Source organism: Agaricus bisporus (assembly GCF_000300575.1).
Source record: "Agaricus bisporus var. bisporus H97 unplaced genomic scaffold AGABI2scaffold_7, whole genome shotgun sequence".
Taxonomy (NCBI): domain Eukaryota; kingdom Fungi; phylum Basidiomycota; class Agaricomycetes; order Agaricales; family Agaricaceae; genus Agaricus; species Agaricus bisporus.
This window is the reverse complement of record NW_006267370.1, coordinates 1185115-1206761: the sequence shown is the minus strand read 5'-3', so window position 1 is coordinate 1206761 and position 21647 is coordinate 1185115. Positions and strand designations below refer to the sequence as shown.

At 47.6% G+C, this 21647-nt stretch overlaps 9 protein-coding genes across 9 annotated transcripts; 7 read left to right on the top strand and 2 right to left on the bottom strand.

Annotated features, from left to right (window-relative positions):
* Nucleotides 1-2: 2 nt before the first annotated feature.
* Nucleotides 3-2665, bottom strand: NdufA9 (NdufA9 NADH ubiquinone oxidoreductase subunit). The gene is made up of 10 exons (XM_006462640.1): nucleotides 2528-2665; nucleotides 2328-2472; nucleotides 2179-2273; nucleotides 2023-2114; nucleotides 1697-1941; nucleotides 1587-1642; nucleotides 1177-1520; nucleotides 1068-1122; nucleotides 609-1002; nucleotides 3-518 (listed from the first exon to the last, which is right to left on the bottom strand). The coding sequence occupies exons 1-9, from the start codon at nucleotides 2582-2584 to the stop codon at nucleotides 988-990; spliced, it is 1104 nt and encodes a 367-aa protein (XP_006462703.1). The 5' UTR covers nucleotides 2585-2665; the 3' UTR covers nucleotides 3-518; nucleotides 609-987.
* A 62-nt stretch (nucleotides 2666-2727) lies between these two features.
* Nucleotides 2728-3028, top strand: AGABI2DRAFT_72803 (hypothetical protein; the record flags this gene model as incomplete). Its single annotated transcript, XM_006462639.1, has 2 exons — nucleotides 2728-2871; nucleotides 2924-3028. The coding sequence occupies 2 exons, from the start codon at nucleotides 2728-2730 to the stop codon at nucleotides 3026-3028; spliced, it is 249 nt and encodes an 82-aa protein (XP_006462702.1).
* Nucleotides 3029-3456: 428 nt separating this feature from the next.
* AGABI2DRAFT_224249 (hypothetical protein) lies at nucleotides 3457-5832 on the top strand (the record flags this gene model as incomplete). Its single annotated transcript, XM_006462638.1, has 6 exons — nucleotides 3457-3571; nucleotides 3623-4076; nucleotides 4129-4284; nucleotides 4335-4390; nucleotides 4440-5361; nucleotides 5418-5832. The coding sequence occupies 6 exons, from the start codon at nucleotides 3457-3459 to the stop codon at nucleotides 5671-5673; spliced, it is 1959 nt and encodes a 652-aa protein (XP_006462701.1). The 3' UTR covers nucleotides 5674-5832.
* Nucleotides 5833-6262: 430 nt separating this feature from the next.
* On the bottom strand, nucleotides 6263-7348 carry AGABI2DRAFT_119541 (hypothetical protein; the record flags this gene model as incomplete). The annotated part of the gene is made up of 5 exons (XM_006462637.1): nucleotides 6263-6481; nucleotides 6533-6715; nucleotides 6770-6977; nucleotides 7025-7247; nucleotides 7297-7348. 5 exons carry the CDS (start codon nucleotides 7346-7348, stop codon nucleotides 6263-6265), a joined length of 885 nt encoding a protein of 294 aa, XP_006462700.1.
* Nucleotides 7349-7443: 95 nt separating this feature from the next.
* On the top strand, nucleotides 7444-8577 carry AGABI2DRAFT_193801 (methyltransferase). The gene is made up of 3 exons (XM_006462636.1): nucleotides 7444-7936; nucleotides 7989-8199; nucleotides 8251-8577. The coding sequence occupies exons 1-3, from the start codon at nucleotides 7480-7482 to the stop codon at nucleotides 8480-8482; spliced, it is 900 nt and encodes a 299-aa protein (XP_006462699.1). The 5' UTR covers nucleotides 7444-7479; the 3' UTR covers nucleotides 8483-8577.
* A 20-nt stretch (nucleotides 8578-8597) lies between these two features.
* Nucleotides 8598-11548, top strand: AGABI2DRAFT_179345 (hypothetical protein; the record flags this gene model as incomplete). The annotated part of the gene is made up of 11 exons (XM_006462635.1): nucleotides 8598-8720; nucleotides 8775-8856; nucleotides 8907-8986; nucleotides 9041-9208; nucleotides 9265-10140; nucleotides 10195-10375; nucleotides 10425-10889; nucleotides 10953-11082; nucleotides 11147-11249; nucleotides 11307-11449; nucleotides 11503-11548. 10 exons carry the CDS (start codon nucleotides 8598-8600, stop codon nucleotides 11382-11384), a joined length of 2286 nt encoding a protein of 761 aa, XP_006462698.1. The 3' UTR covers nucleotides 11385-11449; nucleotides 11503-11548.
* Nucleotides 11549-13616: 2068 nt separating this feature from the next.
* AGABI2DRAFT_119538 (hypothetical protein) lies at nucleotides 13617-14846 on the top strand (the record flags this gene model as incomplete). The annotated part of the gene is made up of 15 exons (XM_006462634.1): nucleotides 13617-13675; nucleotides 13729-13755; nucleotides 13822-13836; nucleotides 13894-13930; nucleotides 13988-14001; nucleotides 14052-14099; nucleotides 14153-14203; nucleotides 14261-14270; nucleotides 14328-14345; nucleotides 14395-14420; nucleotides 14477-14502; nucleotides 14566-14597; nucleotides 14646-14670; nucleotides 14724-14735; nucleotides 14788-14846. 15 exons carry the CDS (start codon nucleotides 13617-13619, stop codon nucleotides 14844-14846), a joined length of 459 nt encoding a protein of 152 aa, XP_006462697.1.
* A 405-nt stretch (nucleotides 14847-15251) lies between these two features.
* On the top strand, nucleotides 15252-18123 carry AGABI2DRAFT_152125 (hypothetical protein; the record flags this gene model as incomplete). The annotated part of the gene is made up of 2 exons (XM_006462633.1): nucleotides 15252-15264; nucleotides 16628-18123. The coding sequence occupies 2 exons, from the start codon at nucleotides 15252-15254 to the stop codon at nucleotides 18121-18123; spliced, it is 1509 nt and encodes a 502-aa protein (XP_006462696.1).
* Nucleotides 18100-20739, top strand: AGABI2DRAFT_193799 (hypothetical protein). Its single transcript, XM_006462632.1, has 2 exons — nucleotides 18100-18407; nucleotides 18463-20739. Exons 1-2 carry the CDS (start codon nucleotides 18190-18192, stop codon nucleotides 20210-20212), a joined length of 1968 nt encoding a protein of 655 aa, XP_006462695.1. The 5' UTR covers nucleotides 18100-18189; the 3' UTR covers nucleotides 20213-20739.
* The last annotated feature ends 908 nt before the right edge of the window (nucleotides 20740-21647 follow it).

Here is a 21647-nt window from a genome sequence, read left to right as displayed (position 1 = left end):
ATCTCGCCGGCTCTCACACTTTGTCACAGGGTCCCTTCGGTGCCGAATTTTCTTGTCACGCCCCGACTCCGCGGTCACACCGCTAACGTCACTTGTTCCTAAACTTTTCGCTGTCACAACCAACCAGACGTTTCCGTCGCATACTCATCATGGTCAAGGTCGAAATCGTAGACGAAAAAGAGTCCAATTCTCCCTATGCTTCTCCCTCATCCTCCCGCTCAGGCTCGACAGACTCTCTCTCCTCCATCGCCTCCGATGCCTCCGTCGAGGAGTCGCTCTTTGACCGCGTTGCGGCACTAGTCGATATTGTCCCTCCCACGACCCGTCATTCCATCTCCTCTAAAATATCAAAGACAGCCTCTTTCATAAAAAAAGGTGGGAAAGTCGCTGGAAACATCGTGTGGGTTGTCACCACGTCTGCATTGCTCGTGGCGCTTCCTCTCGCGCTTAGTCTGGAAGACGAAGCCAAACTTGTGGCTCAGGAGAAGGAAATGCTTGAGCAACAACAGGGCGCGCAGCAGGTATGTTCTTTTCCGCGTGACACGTGCCATGGCGACTGTCTTTTCCGGCCTTTCTTTCCCTGGCGATCTTATTCTAACGCTGCCTTTCAGATGCTTGCCCCTCCCATGTATCCACCCGGCTCGTCCCAACAACAACCAAAAGCACTCGTACCACCAGGCTTCTAGACATTTTTCGTATTACTTGCAACGAATCATACCTAATACGACTCCGACTGCCACCTTATTTTACCTATTATATTGAGTTTCGCTTCTTATGAATTACCGATTGATTTGCTATGGCATGTCCTATTCCAACCACGTCAAACTTGATTCCTTTGTGTATGATCTTTGCCGAGTACATATGCCAAACTGAGGTATCTCAAATCTCTCCTTTAGTTCACGAGCTGCGGATTATCACCAGTACCAATCCACGCGCTGAACACTGTCTATTATTAGAGAAGAATACACACAGATTTGCTGCGGTCGACTAATATTCCTCTACCTTTGAACAACGAAGCAAATTATACATCAGAGAGGTAACGTTGATAAAAAGACAGTCGCGCTTACAATGGCTTTGGCGGACGGTCTCGGCGGAATCACCGCAGGGCGAACATAATTTTCTCTACAATAATCCAATCATGAGTACCCAATCTCGATACCGCATTTCAAAACATACGCGGTACGGTAGCGTCTCAAATACTTGATGGCGTGGGATTCAATTTCGGTGGGATTTACGCCGACAACTTCCCAGTCACCGGGAACGTCACTATCGTCGATATAACGCCTAATAACCTCATCGGGACTCAAGGCAGGCCACCACACACTCTGTGCTAATTTGGCTGCAGCCAATGCAATGGGCTTCGGTAACATGGGGGCCCGAGAAGGAGGCCGAAGAGTCACCGAAGAAATGAGGTCGAGGAGGTATTCGTACGTGAGAGTAGATGGTCCCGGTAGCGATAACGTGCGCCCAGAGACGTTATTCGCCACTTGATTGGCAAGAGCTTGAGCGACGTCGAAGACCTACAACATAAAATAACAGCGTCAAGAAGTCGCGAACAACAATGGCTAGTTCCATTGTTAGCTTACATGGACTGGGCGTATTCTAGTCTCCGCTTGGTTGAGCTTCCACCAGATAGACCAAACTACAATATATTCTGTAAGCACCGGTACCGGTGGGTAGCTGAATGAAGACTCACATGCCATATTATTTAGTAATCTATCCTCATAGCCGTACATGGGGCCGGGTCGCATGACAGTCGCAGTTGGGAAAGCGGCTTTTACCCGCTCCTCACCTTCTGCTTTAGTCTGATAGAATTTCGATTGAGATGTTGCAGAAGCATTCAAGTGCGAGACTTGAACGAAACGTGGGACACCCTCTGCTGCGCAAACCTTCGCGATGCGCTCGGCACCTTCTACATGGACATCTCCAAATTTAAAGTTCCTAAATCGAAAAATCGACATATTGAAAACGATTTCAAGCCAATAAGAGGAGCTACATATGTTGTTTGACAAGAGTACTCACTTTGTCTCGTAATCGCGGCCAACGAGGTTAAAGACGATATCCGAATGTCGAACGCATTCTGCAATCTGTTGCTCATTGCGAATATCCCACTCCTATCGGAACCGTGGAGCAAAAACGTGAACCACAAGCCAAACGCCGAGGGATTTGGAACGCTACCATTCGAACGATCTGACCCAAATCACCCATAGGCTTAAAAATCCTTGCATCATCTTCATCACGGTAGGGAACAATCACTTGTGTTCCTAGTTTTCCTGTGAAGCAGAATTTAATAACGCGAGAAATCCAGAGGTAGAAACCTTGCATACCAAGTTTAGACACGAGGTATCTACCTAGGAAACCAGTTGCACCAAAGACTGTAACGGTGTGACCAGAGACAGCACTATATCCAGGAGGTCCATAAGAAATGACTGGTTTCTGAGTTGGAAGATTAACGAGGTCATGGTATGTTCGCTGTCGGGATTGGGATGAGCCATTTAGCCTCGTGTAGAGAAAAATAAAGACGAACCTTTCCAACGCCAGAAACGCGCTGTAAGCGTAGCATCTTGGAAGTCGAGGCCAGCATACCCCGAATTCAGAGAAAAGCTTGAGGAATGTCTTGAGAAATGTCCAGCTGTGCGTTCACTGTTCGGTGAATGGCGGGTGCATGTAACGCATAACGATATGTGACTTGTGTCACATCACCACATTTATCAATCCACACCCTCAATGGTACAAGGGAAGACAAAAGGCCTACAGTCCAAGGCTCCTTCCGCACGACATGCACACAAGGCTGCTGCAAATACCAAGAAGGGTAAAAGGGCTGTACCACCCAAGAAGGTAGCTCTCATCAAACAAGCACAAATGCACAAAGTGTGTTATATCTTCTCGACTCTCGTCTACCAATATTCATTCCAATCTCTAGACTCTGAGCTCTAAAATAAATAAATCGATCGAGCAACAAATGGTCTCTGCGGCCTCTGCTGGCAAGCTTACGATTATGAAAAATACTATCGCTCCAGAGGCGTGAGTACTCGAACAATTCCCAGAGCTAATCCGTTAATTCTTCAACATAATTTAGATCTTCCTCATCCACGAAAGATAAGAAAACTACAAAATAAAATTTCCATGATGTCGCGCAGATTACAATCTCGTGTCCTTAAGCATCCTCGCTGGGCTGAACCCGGTTTCGCCGGGGATCTTGATTGTCCGGAAGTGGAGAGATCTCGGAATATGTTGCAGTTGAGTAGTTGTGCTAACTTGGGGTGTCAATAAGTACCCAGGTGTTCAAGTTGTCCAGGGAAAACCCACGGAGCATGACGTCTTCCGCAGCACAAAAGTTACTTGCAATTGTAGTGTGCGCATTGGCTACCATGCGACTGCTTAGCGTACTAGCTTATATAATACTCACACTGATAATTTTGAATCTCAAAACATTCAATTCACTTTCAATACTTCATGCCCAAACCAAAACAATCAAAAGGAAGCAAGCCACGAAAACCAAAAAGGTCGGATGCTTCGCTGAATCGCTGGGAAACCTCCGAGGACATACCTTTAGACGAGGAGGATGCTTGTGAGAGTGGCGCATGCACGTTTTGATGTCGGGCTAATTTCTTTCGCCCAGTTCACGCCTCCAGAGATAAAATTCTTCTAGACGGTGATTCGTACGGTCATTATGACGATGATGGAGATGAAGATGAAGTTTTTGCTTTGAAGGGCTTAGAAGGACATGAAAGCGACGACGAAAGTGAGGGCCTCGAAGAAGATGAAGAGGACTATGGAAATGAAGGCGGTGGCGAAGCAGCCTCGGCGTCTCATGGGTCAAAATCAAAGAAGAAAGAAAAGAGGAAAAAGAAGATAGATTCAGAGGAAGAGTCAGAGGAGGAAACATGGGGACGCGGAAAGGCTGCCTATTATTCATCGAATGCAGCGCAATTGGAGTCTGACGACGAGGAAGGTCACGAATTAGAAGAGCAAGAAGCTATTCGATTACAGCAGAAGGCTTTGGAGGGAATGAACGATGAGGATTTTGGCCTCAATGACAAGCCTGAAATTTCTCGGCCCGACGATGTAATAAGGTGTGCTCAACGGCTTTGAATGTTCAAAAACACCCCCTGACTGCAGCGTCAGTGAAGCGGATGAAGCTCCGTCAATACCCTCACTTCCGAAAGACAGGCTATCTGTATTGCGACATCTGGAAAAAACGAATCCTGAAGCTCTTGCTCTTGCTCGCGACTGGGACGATACAGTCTGGACACTGACGAATACCCGAAAGAAAATTGCACAGTGAGTATTTCTGTCTTTGCTTCATTTCGCTGATGCTCAAGGTGTTGTAGACTACAATCAGCTCAGGTAGACCCGCTCGATGCAGGAATGGCGCATCTACATTATCGTGCGGCTGATCTCAGAATTATCTTGTCCACTTACTAACAGTTCTTCAGAGGCTTTGCTCACTTATGCAACCACCTTGGCGTTTTACCTCCACCTGCGAACAAGCCAAAAATACGCGAAAAAGCCGGAGCTTTTGACTTCACATCCCATCATGCAACGACTTCTAACTTTGAAGCAATCCGTTTCAACCTTAGAAGACCTTGGATTCGTACTTTCCGACTCTGAACCTGACTTTGACGAGGATGACGATGAGAGTCTAGACCTGACGGACGAAGAGGAAGACATGGGAAGCATTTTGCCATGGCCAGAAAAGAAAAGACTGGAGCCAGGAGAACTCGATGACCTCCTCGAAGATGCACAGATGTCTGTCTCCTTCGCTTTACCGACACCTCTTGCAATACAGCCTCTCGCAGTGGGGCCGCCCAAGAAAAAACGCAAGCTATCCTCAGAACCCAAGAAATCTGCTGTTACTCCCGTTTTCGACCTTGAGGAACCTGAGTTTGCTCAATCGACCAAGTCAAGTAGGAGTTTACAGGCCAATGGTGATATTGGTGACGCATATGGCGAAGCTATGCACCTTCAAGCCGTCGATGCTGCTGACAAGGGGGCTCGAAAGAAATCATTACGCTTCCATACATCAAAAATCGAAAATACCAGTGCCAAACGGCGCGGTGCGAGAAACCAGGCCGTCGGTGGTGATGATGATATACCCTACCGCGAGCGACAGAAAGAAAAGGAGGCGAGGCTCGCGCTAGAAGCGAAGAGGAAGGTCAAAAATCAAGGAGGTGAAGATCTTGACGACTCTGAGCCACCAGAGCGAACTTCAGAGAAACGAAGACGAGATGCTGATAGCAGTGACGATGATGACGAACAATCGGGTGCCGATGGCTACTACGACCTCGTCAAAAGGAAAAATAAGGAGAAAAAAGAACAGAAGAAAACGGAGTATGAAGCTAACAAAGCTTCCCCATAGTAAGTCCGACTTCGGAACAGTGTCAGTGCGTGAAATGCTAATTTTATTCGTAAAGTGTGGTTGATGAAGAGGGAACTACTGGACCTCGATCTCTTACTCGAGCTATCCTCACCAATAAGGGCCTTACGCCTCATCGACCAAAAGCAGTACGCAACCCCCGTGTTAAGAAGCGTCAGAAGTACGAGAAGGCAAAGAAGAAGCTTTCTTCGCAGAAATCTGTCTACAAAGGGGGTTTATCAGAGACCGGAGGAAGATACGATGGAGAGAAATCAGGAATCTCCAAGGTTATCAAGAGTGTCAAGCTGGGCTGATGCAACCTTTATTCACTCGCGACACTTGAAAACGTAGTCGACGCTTCTTGCACACCATCCGGATGTTGTGACATATTGCATTTGGCTATATTAAGTTACCACTTGTCCATGTATAAATTGCTCGAATGTTAGTGAAGCCCACATATCGTTGGATTAAATATATATGACAGAGTCCAAGAGAGTTCCACGCCTTCGATGGAACGTCTAAACGACTCTGAATTTGACTTGCTGAAGTACATCGCTCAAAATGTTGCTCAAAGTCACCGCTGAACTCAGAGTTGATACCATAGTAGGTCCGGAGAAAGGTATATTCTGTGTAACCAATTTCTCGGTACGTGGAACAGGTGGCAAGCTCGATGAACACAACAAACCAAGCTACAACGAGTGGGCGGCCTGAGGCCAGCATATGTCTTGCGGACTTCACTGATTAACCGTCGGCGAGATGGTCCTCGAAAGGATAACTGCAAGCGGATATTAGTGGACAGTGGTTTACATCAATGGTACATAGATAAAACGAGCCGTAGGCGTTTCACCGTGCAATACAATTGCGTGGCAAACAACCCAAATCATTTTGGAAGGGAACTCTAGGTCACCACTTGGGTTTTCGAGCTGCCTGTTTCGCGTGTAGTGTATTTCTGCCTTTGGCTTCGCGAACGGACTGCAACTCCTTGAACTTTTTCTTTGAATACCGTTTCGCTTCCGCGTCATCAATGAGTTCATCCACCAACGTCCGCTTTCGTTCACTTTTGGGAAGACTACCTGCACTCGAACCGCCAAAGGGAGAATCTGTGGCAATTATTTTGCCCATCTAAATCTAGGGTTTATATTCAAGGTATTTGCAATTGACAAAGGAACGCACCGCAGAATATTTGGGTAGACCTTTGATTCCTTTACCTTCACCTTCATCTTTACGATAGAATCTTTTGGGATCTAGCTGGTTGCGCAAACGTAGAGCCTCCACTTCACGATGCAGACGCGGAAGATCAGCTTCAGCAGGGGCCGGTAGGTCAAACCAATCCGGTCCAGCAGTTTGTTTCTGAAGCTGATGAAATGAAATCAGGGCGAATGTTTTATTGTAAAGGGTAAGCCGACGAACCGCTTTCTTTTCCTTCTTTGTCAAGGCGTTTCCGCCTTTTGCAAACTCTGGAGATGGGAGGGGAGGAGCTACTGATGCCTGTGTTGATGATTTTTTCTCGGCTTCATCAGCCTCGGGATCTCGTATTAAAGTAAGACTATCTCCTCTTCTTTCGCCTGCATCAAAATAAAGCGGGGGCAAAACACCGGGGTCAAGTTTCGGAAGAGGGCTGGAAGAAATGAGTGGGTGCCTGCTGATAATGTAGACAAAACCCACAGCTCGTCGGTATCGTCGTCCAGTTTCAAAACCTCTTCCTCGTCTTCCGTGATTCGGATGATCTCAGTCTCAGCAATAGCAGCATTCTCTCTAGCTTGTTGTAAAAGGGAGTCTAGATACTCCTGGGTAATTTCTTCGTCGGAGTCACTCGAAGAACTAGAGTCGGAATCGCTTTCAGAGTCGGATGTAGTAGAAGGATCAGAACTTGACTCAGATTCAGAGTCTGGAGCGTTTATCAGCATTACTGTCTTGAGCGGCTCGGCACCTCATACCTATGACTCTTTCTTTACCTTTCCCCTTGATTGATGTTGCTACCAGGGACATTTTCGAGAAAAACAAACTTTTTTTTTTTTGAAGACCTAGAGTTAGGATTGTGATGCGAGAAGATAACGTGACTCTAAATTTCAATTTCGTTTCTCGTCCGTCGCGTCTGGCATTGCATCTCTGCGCTCAGGATGCAGGCTTTTGTCAGACCTCACTTATGCCGAACACCTAGAACTCTTCGCCGGGTGACATCAGGGTTGCGCTCATTATCTACGCAAAGGCAGTCTACATCGGAACCTCGCACAGCTTCCTTTGGTTTCCAAACCGTGCCAGAAGAGGCCAAGGAGGGCATGGTCCGAGACGTGTTCGACTCTGTGGCTGCCAAGTATGATCTTATGAACGACGCTTCATCGTTGGGGGTTCATAGACTATGGAAAGACGAGTTCGTTGCTTCGCTGCGTCCTGGCAGGCGAGGGCCCCAGAAATGTATTGACGTTGCTGGTGGAACCGGCGACATAGCCCTTCGCATTCTTGACTTTGCGCGAGAGAAGTATGCGTGTAGGGACACCACCGTGGATGTCGTGGATATCAACTCGCAGATGTTGAAAGAAGGAGTCAAGCGGTTTAAAAAGACTATGTATCATAATAGTGAGTCCCTTCCTTGTACCTCTATTGGTAAGGCTCTCAATATTGCACTCAGCACCCCAAATCTCCTTCACGGAAGGCAATGCGCAACAGCTCTCTCCAGAGCAATTCCCTGATAATGCGTATGACCTCTACACAATTGCTTTTGGCATACGCAATTGCACATCAATACCCTCCGTTTTGCAAGAGGCCCACCGCGTCCTCAGACCCGGTGGAACGTTCGCTTGCTTGGAATTTAGCAGGGTCGATAACCCGATTCTGAGCACGTAGGTGACGCACTAGTCGTGAATGTTCTGCTTTTGAAATATTTTGCATAGCCTGTACGACCAATACTCGTTTACGGTCATTCCGCTGTTGGGAACAATACTCGCTGGAGATAGAGGGTCGTATCAATATCTGGTGGAGTCAATTCGGAAATTCCCCCCGCAGGCAGATTTTGCGCAGATGATCAGGGATGCAGGATTCAAGACTGGGAAGGATGTAGACGGCGCGGCATGGGTCAATTTGTGGGGAGGCATTGCGTGCGTGCACACCGGTGTCAAGGTGTAGAGTAGAATAGAATAGATTAATGCACTAGTGGGGATAAAAATAAGCGATATGGATTTGTTTGCTCAATCACTATAGATCAGCCACCTGCACACGACGCGTCTCTTGACCTTCCCCCATGTCTCGCCATGCTGACCCAATACCTGCCGCGAACGCTGATCTCGCTACAACCTGGGCCTACCTTGAGGATGGCGTCGACCACATAATGACCAAGCTGCAATCCGGTGTCTCCTTCTCCAAGGTGAACGACATCTTTCAAAGACTACAGCGTCCCAATCCGCTCATTTGCACCTAGTACATGTCGTTGTACACTGTGGCATACAACTATTGTACATCATCGCGCATGGGTCATTCACCATCGGAACCAGGACTGCGATGTATGTTTTCTTCCCCTTGGCCACTCCATACTCTCTCACTGTGGCATCAGCTGGCGCAAACTTAATGGGCGCCGATTTGTACGGCCATCTTATTCGCTACTTCTCAACCCATCTCAAAATCCTGCGTGAGGTAACGAGTCATCTCACATCCTTGACTCGGAGTATTCAGTCCCGCGGTTCATAGAAAGCCGACTTGTTACAAGACGAAGCTTTGCTGGAATTTTACGCCACAGAATGGGACCGTTACACTACAGGAGCCAATTACATCAACCGCCTCTTCACTTATCTTAACCGTCATTGGGTGCGGCGTGAACGTGATGAGGGAAGGAAGGGTATTTACCCTGTGTATACGGTGTGTCACGCCTTAACAATGCTCCTCAAGTTGCCGACGCCACCGTTCACCCGTAGCTTGCGCTTGTGCAGTGGAAGAATGATCTCTTTATTCCCATCCAGAATAAGCAACACAAGCTAGCAAATGCTATCCTTCGGTTGATTGAAGCGCAACGGAACGGAGAAGTAATCAATCAGGGTCTTGTGAAGAAAGTAGTTGATTCTTTCGTATCGCTTGGCCTTGATGAAACAGATACGAACAAAGCATGTCTGGATGTTTACAGAGATCACTTCGAGCTTCCATTTCTCGAAACCACAGAAAGATATTACAAGCACGAGTCCGAAACCTTCCTTGCGGCCAACACTGTGTCAGATTACCTTAAACGAGCAGAGGACCGCCTCAAGGAGGAGGAAGACCGTGTCGATCGCTATCTCAACACCCAAACCAGAAAACCGCTGGTACAAAAATGCGAGCACGTCCTCATTCGAGAACATTCTCAGTTACTGTGGGATAATTTCCAACCACTCCTTGATTATGACAAGGACGAGGATCTTCAGCGAATGTATGCTCTACTTTCTCGCATACCCGAGGGTCTGGAACCACTACGGAAGAAATTCGAAGATCATGTCAACAAGGCAGGGCTGGGATCTGTGTCGAGACTGGTTGAGTTGGCGGGGAGTGGCGCAGATTCTCTCGACCCGAAGGCATATGTTGACGCTCTCTTGGACGTTCACCACAAGAATACAGAGACGGTAAACAGAAGCTTCCGCGGGGAGGCAGGTTTCTTGGCAAGTTTGGACAGGGCATGTCGAGAGTTTGTGAACAAGAATCCTGCAACCGGAACATCATCCTCGAAATCTCCAGAACTCTTGGCTAAGTATACAGACCTCTTACTACGCAAGAATAACAAGGTGGCAGAAGAGGGTGACCTAGAGGGCGCCCTAAATCGTGTAGTCCGTATTTCTGCTTCACCCTACTCCCACAGGTAACTGATGGATATATACCAGATGATCCTTTTCAAGTATATAGAAGATAAGGACGTATTCCAGTCTTTTTACACAACACGGTTATCAAAACGCCTGATTCACGGTGTATCTGCCTCCGACGAAAGCGAGGCGAGCATGATCTCCAAACTGAAGGAAGCATGTGGGTTCGAGTACACCAACAAACTTCAGCGAATGTTTACCGGCAAGTATCGATCGTTCTATGAGAAATACGCGACTGAAACGTTACCAAGACATGAGCCTAAGCAAAGATTTGACGGATCAGTTCAAAGATCGGATGCAATCAAGTCATCCTGATGATTTGGACATCAATTTTGGTATCATGGTTCTCGGTACTAATTTTTGGCCCTTAAATCCTCCGGGGCACGAATTCATTATTCCAACCGAATTACAACAAACATACGATCGTTTCCAACGATATTATCAGTCGAAGCATTCTGGAAGGAAGCTCACATGGCTATGGAATTATTCAAAGAATGAGCTCCGAACAAATTACCTGAATCAGAAATATATCCTCATGACAAGTTCTTATCAAACTGCTATCCTCCTCCAATATAACACACAGGACACGCTATCCCTATCCGAAATTATTGCGGCGACGTCAATCCCGAAAGAAACGCTAACTCAGATCTTGGCGCTTCTCGTGAAGGCAAAGCTTCTTATCAACGAAGAGGAGGAGCAGTATGATTTAAATCCAGGTCTGTCCAGACCACATGAGTACTTTCTTCTCTTTTTCTTTTTTTGACCACGCTGCCCATCAGGATTCAAATCGAAAAAAATCCGTGTCAACTTGAATCTTCCCATCAAGTCTGAAACGAAAGCGGAGACGACCGAAGTTCTCAAGATCGTGGACGAGGATCGCAAATACGTCATTCAAGCCACTATTGTTCGGTAAATCGCTTTCTGCCTTCGAGCCTGCTCTTTGTAAAGCTCATTTTGTTGTCTACTCCGTCAGCATAATGAAGGCCCGTAAGACGATGAAAAATCAAGCTCTCATTCAAGAAGTCATTACTCAGCTTTCTCCGAAATTTGCGCCTAAAATACCAGACATCAAGAAGGTATGTGAATGAGTGATTTGATTTACCTTCGAATTCTCATCACTTTGCCCCATTCAGGCAATCGACACCCTGATGGAAAAGGAGTACATAGAGCGCGTACAAAACACGCGAGATACGTTTGCTTACATGGCCTGACTCCTTGCATTCACTCGTGTATAATATTGCGCATTAATTTCGTGATTGAGACCGCTGAATAGTTGGTGCGTGCCGATTGTCTTTATAGTTGATTCGGTAACTAACCTCCTTTTCTAAGTATATGACAATTGTATTTGATCACCATTCTCAGGCTAGTGGCCTTTCAGCTCCTTTCAGTTGGCAGGGGACGACGAGAATCTCATGAGGAATTTTCCGATCGTGTCTCCAACAAATACTTAACCGGCAAGGATACAATTCTGATGCAATCCCATGATTCTGAGGATTGAGGAGCGCTACAGAATCAATCAAAAAAGAACCAGCGTTGGACTGCGTAGACTTCAATTCAGCCGGAAAAACGCACCCGACGAAACGAATATCGAACGAAGGCGCTGAAGAGCTAATTGAGATTTGAGCCAAGGACGGGCAAGCGCACCCGTCCGCCACCACCCCTGAGGTTTATCGACGATCTGGCAAAAAAAAAAAAAAAAAAAAAAAACAAATGGGAAAAGAATCTCCTATCAATCCGCTTCGTGGAAAGCAGCAATAGGAGTGATGGTTGACTGAACCGAAGAGAAGTGAACAAGTCAGTTGAATACTGTCGCCGGTGTCTTAACTCACATGTACCTGTCGGCCTACGTGTTTGACTGCATGTGGGTTTGGACAGAGCGTCGCAAGAGCGTCAGAAGTTTATTGAATTATTGATGTTAAGTGTCTATGGATCACAAGCAACTATTCACAATGGAGGTAATATCAGAAGCATCTAAAACTGATCTTCATCCTACCAAAGGCTGATGTCAAACGAAGGGCTCCACCAAGTTCTTTCAACTTTTCCTACCAAAGTCTTTTATTAAGCTGTTCAACTTGGCCTGATGTTCTCCTCACCCGATAGCCTTGCCTTCCGTTGTAGATGAGCAAGTAGATTATGTATCTCCACAAAAGTGAGTTTGAGAGCCAGAAAGACCCTTTTCCGGAGATTCCAGTTGAGGCTTAGGCTTTAGCCATTTTAACACGAGCCGCATGCTATAGGTTGTCGCAAGAGCTTATATTATTTACTAGGCAAATACGCCACCCACTAATTGACCTGTCATGGACTCGTGGTCCTAACTAAATGGGGTGATCTATGCACCACCGATATTCCATACTGATGAATGTCAAATCTGTCCAAATATATGTAGGTGCTTATGGGTGCTGAAAACCATGGGTTATGAAGTAAAGCTGAGTTACAGGATTTTCGGATGCCCGAAGCTACAGGTTATTACAACTACATATGGTTTAGACAGCTTGGACTTCGCCAACCGCTTTAGCTTGAGAGCGCAAATTGTTTCAAACAAAAGAAAAAAGACAACCGTAAATGATCCCAGGTTGTAATCCACATGTGGATTTCCAGGGATTTCCTAGTAGATATCAGAGTCCGTACTATATTTCGTATATTGATCGGGAAAAGATCCTTCTGGGGTTCCACACCTCAAATAAAATCACCGAGAATGGATGCAAGTCGCTCCTGTGTTTGGAGTGATAAAGTTCGGAAAAAATGATTTGTGGGAAGAAGCCTCTTAAAACTCTCTCGACGACACAGAAATGTCCACGAGGACCCAAGAAACAAGAAAAAGAAGTCTGGTTGCCTTGGGTCGAACACAAATCACGAAACGAAATCGCACTAAGGATGGGGCGCGAATAAGTGGTTCCCTCGAGGTGGGGTGATGTTTTTTCTCTCATTGTTTTATACCACTGTAATGCGACGATGCGAGGTAAGGGCTGGTAAGGGAGGAGTGTCCTCGTTGATACTTTAGAGAAGCCCTGAAGGTCTGCCGTCAGCATACATCGCCCGGCAAGATAGGGAGTAATTCGAGGCAGTAGATTTTTGCGCCACCGGTTTGGTCTCACGCAAACACACGCCCGGTGTACTGGTGTTGCCGACCCTGTTCCTCACTGTTCGACCCGTTGCCACACAACAGGGTCGCTCCAATGTTGTGATCCAAATACCGTTTTAAGGAAAACATCTTTCGATCACAACTGGATCACAAGGACAGTTTGAGTAATTCGGCATAACGCACTCGCAATCCGACTCGAGTGCCAAGGTGAAATCCCGGGCGGATACTTATGTCAGCCAACTACCGGCTGTTAAATGCCCACAGGGGGAAGTGTAAACAATTCTTGAACGATTCTTTCTTGCCCTCGCTTTCTCCTAATTATCACTGACGCCTGCCGTCGTTCGCTGCGGGCCGTCTAAACATGGATACATTAGATTCGACATACGGAGCCTTGTTAATTGGTCTCACTATTGGCGCTGTGTACGTGACTATTAAAATTCCCGCAATCGGAAATAACACTGAACTACCATCAGGCTATATGGTGCAACCCTAATACAAACGTAAGGCAAGACTACTAGAATATTTATGGGATTATTGATTAAACCTCAATAATTGAACCTTCATAGATTCTTTTACTACAGGTCAGATCAATGATGCGCGTGCGTTTACTATGATAATTGATCCGCGTCAACATATAGAACATACCCCAAGGATCCAATAACCACTAAGGCTTTGGTGCGTTGCTCTTTTTACATTGCATCGTGATAGCATTTAAGATGGTCATTGATCTAGGTGGCCGTTGTCTGGTATGCAATAATCAATCTTCTTGTGACTTCCTCAAACCGTGCTATCACAGGCTTTTTGACACGCTCCAATTGATACTATGCACAATAGCCTTGTACTGGTGGGTATTTCTATTGATCCTGCAGAGATATCGGAATCAATGATGTATTTCAGGTACCTTATAGTGAATTTCCGAGACGATGAGGCTCTAGGAAAGGCTACTTGGTGAGACGGCTGTGCAATATACTCAAAGACTGGAATTCATGTTCTTCATTTAATTAGGAGTCTAAGCGTTCGTATTTCTGGGTACCCCTTTTCAACTTGAAAATGCTAATACCGTGTCTTTCAGCTACAAACGGACTGTAACGTACGTTATACTCTTGTTATTACTGAACAGACATTAAAATATAGGGCAGGGCTTGATTGGTTTAATTGTAGAATGGTAACAGGAGTTTGTTAATCGGTCGTATATATGGGTGCTAACCATTAATTTCGTAGCTTTTTTGCTCGTCGAGTCTGGATCTGTGAGTTGCTTTGGAGACCCTGCCGCCAGGCGACGGACTCAAGCTGACGGACGACCTTGATAGTGTCCAAGAATATAGTCTTGGTGCTTTTGATCGTAAGGCAGAATTTTCTCAAAAGTTCTTATCTAAAAATTGTCTGTCAGGTCGTTCTTGCATTTGTTCATTTCGGTAAGCTTCAAAGACATGGAAGTCAAGTAGACTGAGACCACAAATTTCACCAGGGTTGGGAGTCGGTATGTGAACTATCAGCCTCTCTGACATGGTCTCCGTCTCATCCGATCCTAGTTTTTACCGTGGAAGAGTTGGTTTTAAGCTCTCCTGTCGGTGCTCATACCATAGACTAATCTACTCTGTAGATTCATACTTGTGGACACTTCCGAGTTCTCCAAATTAATAGTACGTTGAACTATTCTTTCGGCAGCCGTCCTGCATATTAACCGAGTAACATTCAGTGGATCACTAGTACGGGACTTGGAAGCGCGGCGCTGGCGGACGTCCTTATCGCAATATCCCTGTGCTATTATCTTCTAAAGAGTCGGACGGGGTTTTACGGGTAACGAACGGCCTCTTCTCGAACTACAGCAGCGCGTTCTAAATCCGGGTTCCCGACCCACAGCACCGATAATTTGATCAGCACGCTCATTGCATATAGCTTGACAACCGGACTTATAACGAGGTCAGATTCAATGCGTACTCATGCTTGACTGCGGTGACCTGAAACGTATTTTCGATAGCATTCTGGCGTTAATATGCGTCATCACGGTGATAAAATATTTTCAGATTATTGCCTCCGAAAATACTGATGTTCGGTCGTTTTATCAGTTCGCAACGATGCCTACCAACTATGTCTGGCTGGCCTTCTTCTGGATCATGGGTAAATGTGAGTACCCCTTCGTTCTTGTCACCACCCCCGATGTTGTCACTTTCCACTTCCTTTCAAACGTAATACAAACTTTGTGGAATTCCAATAACTCACATGAACGTTTAACAGGCTACGTGAATTCACTACTCGCTTCGTTGAGTGATATTCAACCCGCCCCTCTCTTCAAGTACTAATTTCTGGAACGGCAGATTGAACAGCCGAGGAAATCTGAGAGACCGGATCAGAAAGCGAGATGGAACTCTAATGGAAATGTCAGGGGGGCCTCCCACGAGTCCTAGAGGAGAGATACATTCACGTTTCTCAGAGTTCAAGGTCACAAATCCGGGGCGTCCAACTGGGCATCCTGTGAACGGTATTGCGGTGAACGTACAGATGCAAACGTATTACGAGCCAGACGAAGTGTTCGATGGCAGCAAGTCGACGACAGAGGTATGTATATATTAGAGTTCACCGGCGTATAAGGAAAGAACTGACAACGAGATGATTGAATCCAGGTGATACAACATGATGCACCGTCGAGTAAATCTGGTTAGCTCAGGACTCTCTTTTACGATCTGTATTTTCGGCTTCTGGAAGCATTTTGGGGTACAGTTTAGTGCCTTCTTATTCGACCGTTCTCTGGAGAGCTGGAAGGCCCAAAAAAAAAAGCCCCCGTGAATGCTGGTGATTGTATATTTATGTATATATATTCGCGCTGGGTATAAAGAATGAGTGAAGGAAAAAGGGCCAGAGAAAAAACGTGGCGGGCTAGGTCTCGGTTAAGGTACCCTGAGTGATCAGCTGTATACTACTGAGGATTCGTGCCGGACGATACAAGTCCCTTCCGTAAGTTGGGTTGAAGATTACCCTTTGCTTGGGAAATCTCACAACGCGGCTGTGGAGACCCTGACTTATTCCCCCCGAGCTTCTGCTTCTGGGTTTCTCCGTCGAGAATATGTAATAATGTGCGAAGAAGCTGAAGTTCCCCCCCATGGGGGGGCAGGTTCAACGAAAGGAAGCCATGACGTACAAAGTAGACTTTTTTGACTTGTTCAACTTTAAAGCTTGACTAATGACATATTATTAAGTCATATTATGTTTTTATTGGAGGAATTTAGATTATTATTTTTCCGAGTCGTTGATGTCGACGGTTGATTCTCGGACTAGATGTTCAGATAGTGGAATTGGAGACTCGACGTCGTTGTTGTGACATTGAAAGCTCGGCGGAATTGCAAGATAGTTCTCACGGCATCTTAATGGTAGCGAACCTCCGCGACACACTCCTCGAATCTCTGCTCACTCTACCAGGTACACGCGAATTTCATATCCACGTCCTTGAATCTTCTCCTCGCAGGAACACTACCCTTTTTCAATTCGCAAAACCCAGGCCTCGAACATACGTACAGGATGTCCTTGTTCTACTTTCCGAACAATCACACCCAGATGGCCCGCGCGTCCTCGTAACAGCTATCGAAGCCAACTTGTATCACATCCCTTCTACCTCCAGCGCTATCTTGTACGTATGCAAAGTGGATTCGACAGGTCAATCCGGTGGTGTGAGTCCTACTGGACCGCTGGTTCGTGCGTTTGTGAGGTATTATACCGATACCGCCACGAGGCCACTTTGTGTGCGCAATCTATGGATACAGCTTTTTGCTCGTGCGCAAGGTCAATATCTGTTCCCCAACTCTTCGCAATTTGAGGGGAAACGCCCTCTGGGTGATGTCAAGCTGTGTGCGTGGTGGAAACGGATCCTGTCGCTGGCGACATTGGATGTTGGTGATACCTCTCACTCATCGACGTTGACTACGAACTCAGTACAGGCATTCTATGTATTACCCGGGTATAGCCAACTGGAGGCTGAAAATTTCCTTAAAACTGTTCCATCGGAGGTTGTATGGGAGTATGGACATCCATACAGGCTACTTATAGGGACTTTGCCGTGTCCTTTAGAAAGCCATTCACTCAATCTGGGACAGTATATTCCGTATTTCGATGATGATCCGAAATCGAGGTTTCTGGATGAAATTGCGTACACGACCAACGGAGAGGTCAAGTCACCTGTGCGAAAGCGGGCGAGAACGGCAATGAGCGGAGAAGAACGAGGGGATGGGGATGGGGTCAGGGAAAAGGGAAAGGAAAACGGGAAAGAGAAGGATGATCGACCGCTGGGAGAATTGGGCAAAGTCACACCGGATGAATTTTGGGAACGGATGTCGTTTCGACAGGAATGTGTGATGGGAGCTGTGACAGGGTTTTTCACGGTGGTGGTTATGGGGAAGGGCGAGGGAGGATCGAAAATCCAGTCGAAGCACGAGGGGACTTCACCGCTGGAACCTCGACCCGGGCACGTCTCTTCACAGATCTATAAACGAGTGCTGACGGCATTGACGACGGGCGTGGAATTCTCTACTGCGGAGCGAGCGATCAAGGCTACGGAGACAATGGAAACTACGATCAAGCGCCTTTGTGATGGGATGGGACACGGGGGACGAAGCTCGACGCCCGAGCCGACGAGGGTAGTGCTGCCGAGCACGCCGCCGCGGGGGTCGAGGAGGGATAGTATAGTGCCCGATATCACGCCGAACCCGTTCCCGGAGCCGGTGGCGTCGCGGGAGATGTATGAGGCGCACATCTACGGGACGGTGGAGGTGAAGAACGGGGAGACGCGTGTGCGGGCATTGGAGGGTGGGGGAGGAGCGGTGACGGTGTTGGCTGCGCGGCGCAAGAAGAGAAAGTGTGATAGTGTATTGCCATAGATACTCGCTGGGAAAAAGCAGTAGTGTAGCGTATGTCAGTGTTTTCTGCTTTTCTTTCCCACTGCGATGGCGTCGAACCTGGCCCACTCGCTGCCCCCGTTTGCACAGGCCTTTAGCACTCACTCCCTCAGCAGCATCTCCACCGCCAACAACGCCCTCCCTCCCATCCACGCCCGCATCGCCCCAGACGACCTCCGCGTCGACCTCCGCAACGACGACGACAGCGCCCCCCACTCCAGGAAGCGCTCTCACCAGGACATCTCCCTCTCCCCCGGCAGCTCCGAGTGCGTCTCTCTCATCTCTTCTCTGCTAATACCCGATCAATATTCCCCTGTCCAGGCGTGCCTCCCCACATATCAAGCAAGAACAGGACCAGTGCTCGCCCCCGCCTGCAGACAGACCCGATGTCTCCCCGCCGTCCCCCGCCTCCTCCTCCTCTCCCCTCAAGAAACGGCGCGTCACCATCAGCGGCGCCCCCCACCCCCTCGACACTGACCTCCGACCCGTCGCCGACCAAACCAATTCAACCCCCATCTCCCCCGTCGTGATGGGCCTCGCAATCAATCGAGACAACATGGAACAGGTCAGGTCCATGCTCACCGTCAAACAGAAACAAAAGGCTCTCATCGAGCAGCGACGCGGTACTGGCCTCACTTCCACATCCGAGGAACGCATAACCGCTCCTCCCAAGAGCGCCGTCCCCCCTCGTTCTGCTCGCCGTAGCCCAAGTACCCGCCGCGGCCTTCCCCAAACAGGAACTACACGTCCCGCCAGCCCTAATCCCATGCTAGCTCCCACCCATCCCCCAGCTCCCGTTCCTTCTCAGACTCTCCCCTTCCCTCCCATTAGCTTTGCCCGCCGTCGAGCTGACCTTTTCGGAGGCAAGAAGAAGCCCGCAGATATCTTGATCAGCCCGAGGGAGACCCAATCTCCAGATTCTCTCCAACCCGCCATTCAGAGTGCTCCACCTATCCCCCATGCTGGCCAAGGTAGCTATCAATCGGCCCGCTTGGGTATGATGGCCATACCACGCCTCCCACCTGCCATGAGTGCGACAGATAACGTGCGAAAGGTCGCTTCGAATGTTCCTCCTACACCAACCAGGCTAGCAAGGTCCAGACCTGCCGCCGCTGCCACACCCATGATATCCAGCGCGAGACGATCTCCACCCGCTTCCAGCGTCCCCATTGCTGCAACCCTCGTCCCGCCCACACCAGCTTCTCTCCACCATCCAGGGTATTCTGGCGACAGAAACGCGTTCTTGGCGCCATTCGAGTTATTTTACGATGCCCTTAACGATTCCAAACAACTCAAATCATGGCTCGGCGAGCAATTGCAACGATCAAATGCTCTCGTTCAAAGCCTAACATCACAACAGGAGAAACTCAATGAAACAATCGAGGCCGCCGTGGAGAAGCGAGTAAACGGTATGAGAGCAGAAATGGTAGTCCTACGTCGCCGGGTGGAGGACTTGGAATACGCTCTGAGAGACGCATCGCCCGATCGTCGTCCTGGATTTGCTGGCTCAGTCAAGGGTAAACAACCGATCCGTAATGGTGCAAGCTTTGGCCCACCCGAGTCCTCGACCTTTCCGCCGTCTCATGAACCTCCACGACACCGCTCTGATGCCGGTCGCCGTCCTTCACCAAGTTGGCCGCAGGAATGGGAAGTCCGTGGTGTTCCCCCACCTCCGCCACATTCCGGCGACAGTGATCGACATATATCGCCACCCTATGACTCTCGGCGCTTGGCTACCGTTTCAGCCAGCAGACTAGATCCTCCACGTCCTCGCGATCTAGAATCGTCATCACATCATCCGCGTGCGAATGTGCCATCTCCTCCCCAAGCTTATCGAGAACACCCTCAGAGCCAAAATTATGCTCCTGTCAGAGACTCTCATCCCCGGGCGAGAGACCGACCGGGTCTTAGTCGACAACATTCCCACTCGGAGGGCAATAGTAGTCCGATTCCCGTCCCATCCTCAAACTCGCCCCGTTCTACCCATCAACAACCACCTCGGAGGGTGACAAGTCCCCGAATTTCGAGTGTCATGTCGCCTCCCGAGGTTCCTGGGAGCGAAACCGGATGAAACTGTCCTCCGTGTCAACCTTTGTGTGTCAAGTTATGATCTGGGAAATTCACACCCGAAAATACTTGACGCAGATCACTTCGAAAAGATCTGTTTTGTATGTTTTGCGTCCTTTGCTTTGATTCACGAAAAGTGCGTACAAGAGATCTTGGACGTTTTGTTATGTTCTTCGATGGACCTGAACTACTTTGTTCTTTACTCTCTTGGGCCATTATTTCTTTTCTTTCCGAAATTCCTTTTACCTCTTCACACATTATGCTTGTCCATTATCAAACCAACGTTTTCGATTATATGAAAGTTTCGAATGAGCTATCCGTTTCCGCAAAGTTTCAACCCCAAGGTGCTTTTTCTCCCATCCCCATGCCCCCCTCTTTTACTTGTCGTTCATTAAGTTTGCTATTATGCTGTTTGTCCGCTCGTTTGATCTTTTTTACGACTTGATACCACTATGTTTTTTTTCTTCTTACGTTCATTATACTGAGCTGCAGTAGTCAAATAATGAACCTCCCCTGCGTTGCTTTTGACTCGGATTTTTTGGGTTTGTCTTGCCTCAGACGGTAAATTTTTTGTCTTGTTTGTCGTTGAGAGCTTTCGCATCATGATTTGGATTTGCAGTCTATGGGGAGTAACGTTTTTCCTGCTTCATCTCCCAGACTCTCTTTATTTTCTTTTTCCTCGTTCTTCTGATTGTGGCGTTTGTCTTTTGGTCCCGGTGACGCTGATGATAAGTTTGTGTCTTGAGTTTAGAATGGCATACGGACTATTGCACAAGGTTTTTTTCTTTAATGTTTATAGGGAAGTACATGCCGCATCTTATTAACCGTCGAAACGTGTGCGCGTTCAAGGTTAATGAAATACGCAACAATAAACCTCTATCAATTCTATTCGGATCCTCGGAGTAATACCTGAGTTATCGGGAGCAGAATATTCGTAGGAAAGAAAGGAAAGACCTAAAAGAGAAGAAGGGCTTCTTTTTAAGATTACGCTGGGCCCTTTTTTTTTTTGTTATCATTTGACTTAAAATCGATTACGGTAATGTGAAGTGTATTTGTTCTTAACATAGTATAGTATGGTGTGGTATGGTTATAGAGCTCTTTTTGTTTTCCCTATGAGTGTTGATGGGCGTTTCTGACGGTCCAGACCCCAGGGTTTCTTCGCGATGAAGTAAACGCACCACTTACAATTGGATACTTGACGGGAACCGTGTGTTTCTTTGGTTTTTCTTCTTGTTTTCCTTTGAAGGGAATGTGTATAGAGTATAACTGGGTCAGGATGGAGGATAGACGGTCACACACGGGATCCATAAGCGCGTCATTGGGGTTCTGTTCAGAAATGCAGGTTGGACTTCGGGTAGTCGTGGAGAGAGACCGACCTATATCCGGAGAGGTTGATGAATTATCAGAAGGATGGTTGTTTGCATCATATCATATCATGG

What these genes read in the sequence shown, in the direction of transcription:
- NdufA9 (XM_006462640.1), bottom strand. Translation starts at nt 2,584, where the DNA reads ATGCTGGCCTCGACTTCCAAGATGCTACGCTTACAGCGCGTTTCTGGC. An exon ending in GCGTTTCTGGCGTTGGAAAG is followed by an intron (nt 2,473 to 2,527) that starts GTTCGTCTTTAT and finishes CAATCCCGACAG; the next exon opens with CGAACATACCATGACCTCGT. An exon ending in GGCCGCGATTACGAGACAAA is followed by an intron (nt 1,942 to 2,022) that starts GTGAGTACTCTT and finishes TTTTCGATTTAG; the next exon opens with GAACTTTAAATTTGGAGATG.
- AGABI2DRAFT_193799 (XM_006462632.1), top strand. Translation starts at nt 18,190, where the DNA reads ATGGCGTCGAACCTGGCCCACTCGCTGCCCCCGTTTGCACAGGCCTTT. An exon ending in CTCTCCCCCGGCAGCTCCGA is followed by an intron (nt 18,408 to 18,462) that starts GTGCGTCTCTCT and finishes TCCCCTGTCCAG; the next exon opens with GCGTGCCTCCCCACATATCA.
- AGABI2DRAFT_193801 (XM_006462636.1), top strand. Translation starts at nt 7,480, where the DNA reads ATGCAGGCTTTTGTCAGACCTCACTTATGCCGAACACCTAGAACTCTT. An exon ending in AAAGACTATGTATCATAATA is followed by an intron (nt 7,937 to 7,988) that starts GTGAGTCCCTTC and finishes TATTGCACTCAG; the next exon opens with CACCCCAAATCTCCTTCACG. An exon ending in GATAACCCGATTCTGAGCAC is followed by an intron (nt 8,200 to 8,250) that starts GTAGGTGACGCA and finishes TATTTTGCATAG; the next exon opens with CCTGTACGACCAATACTCGT.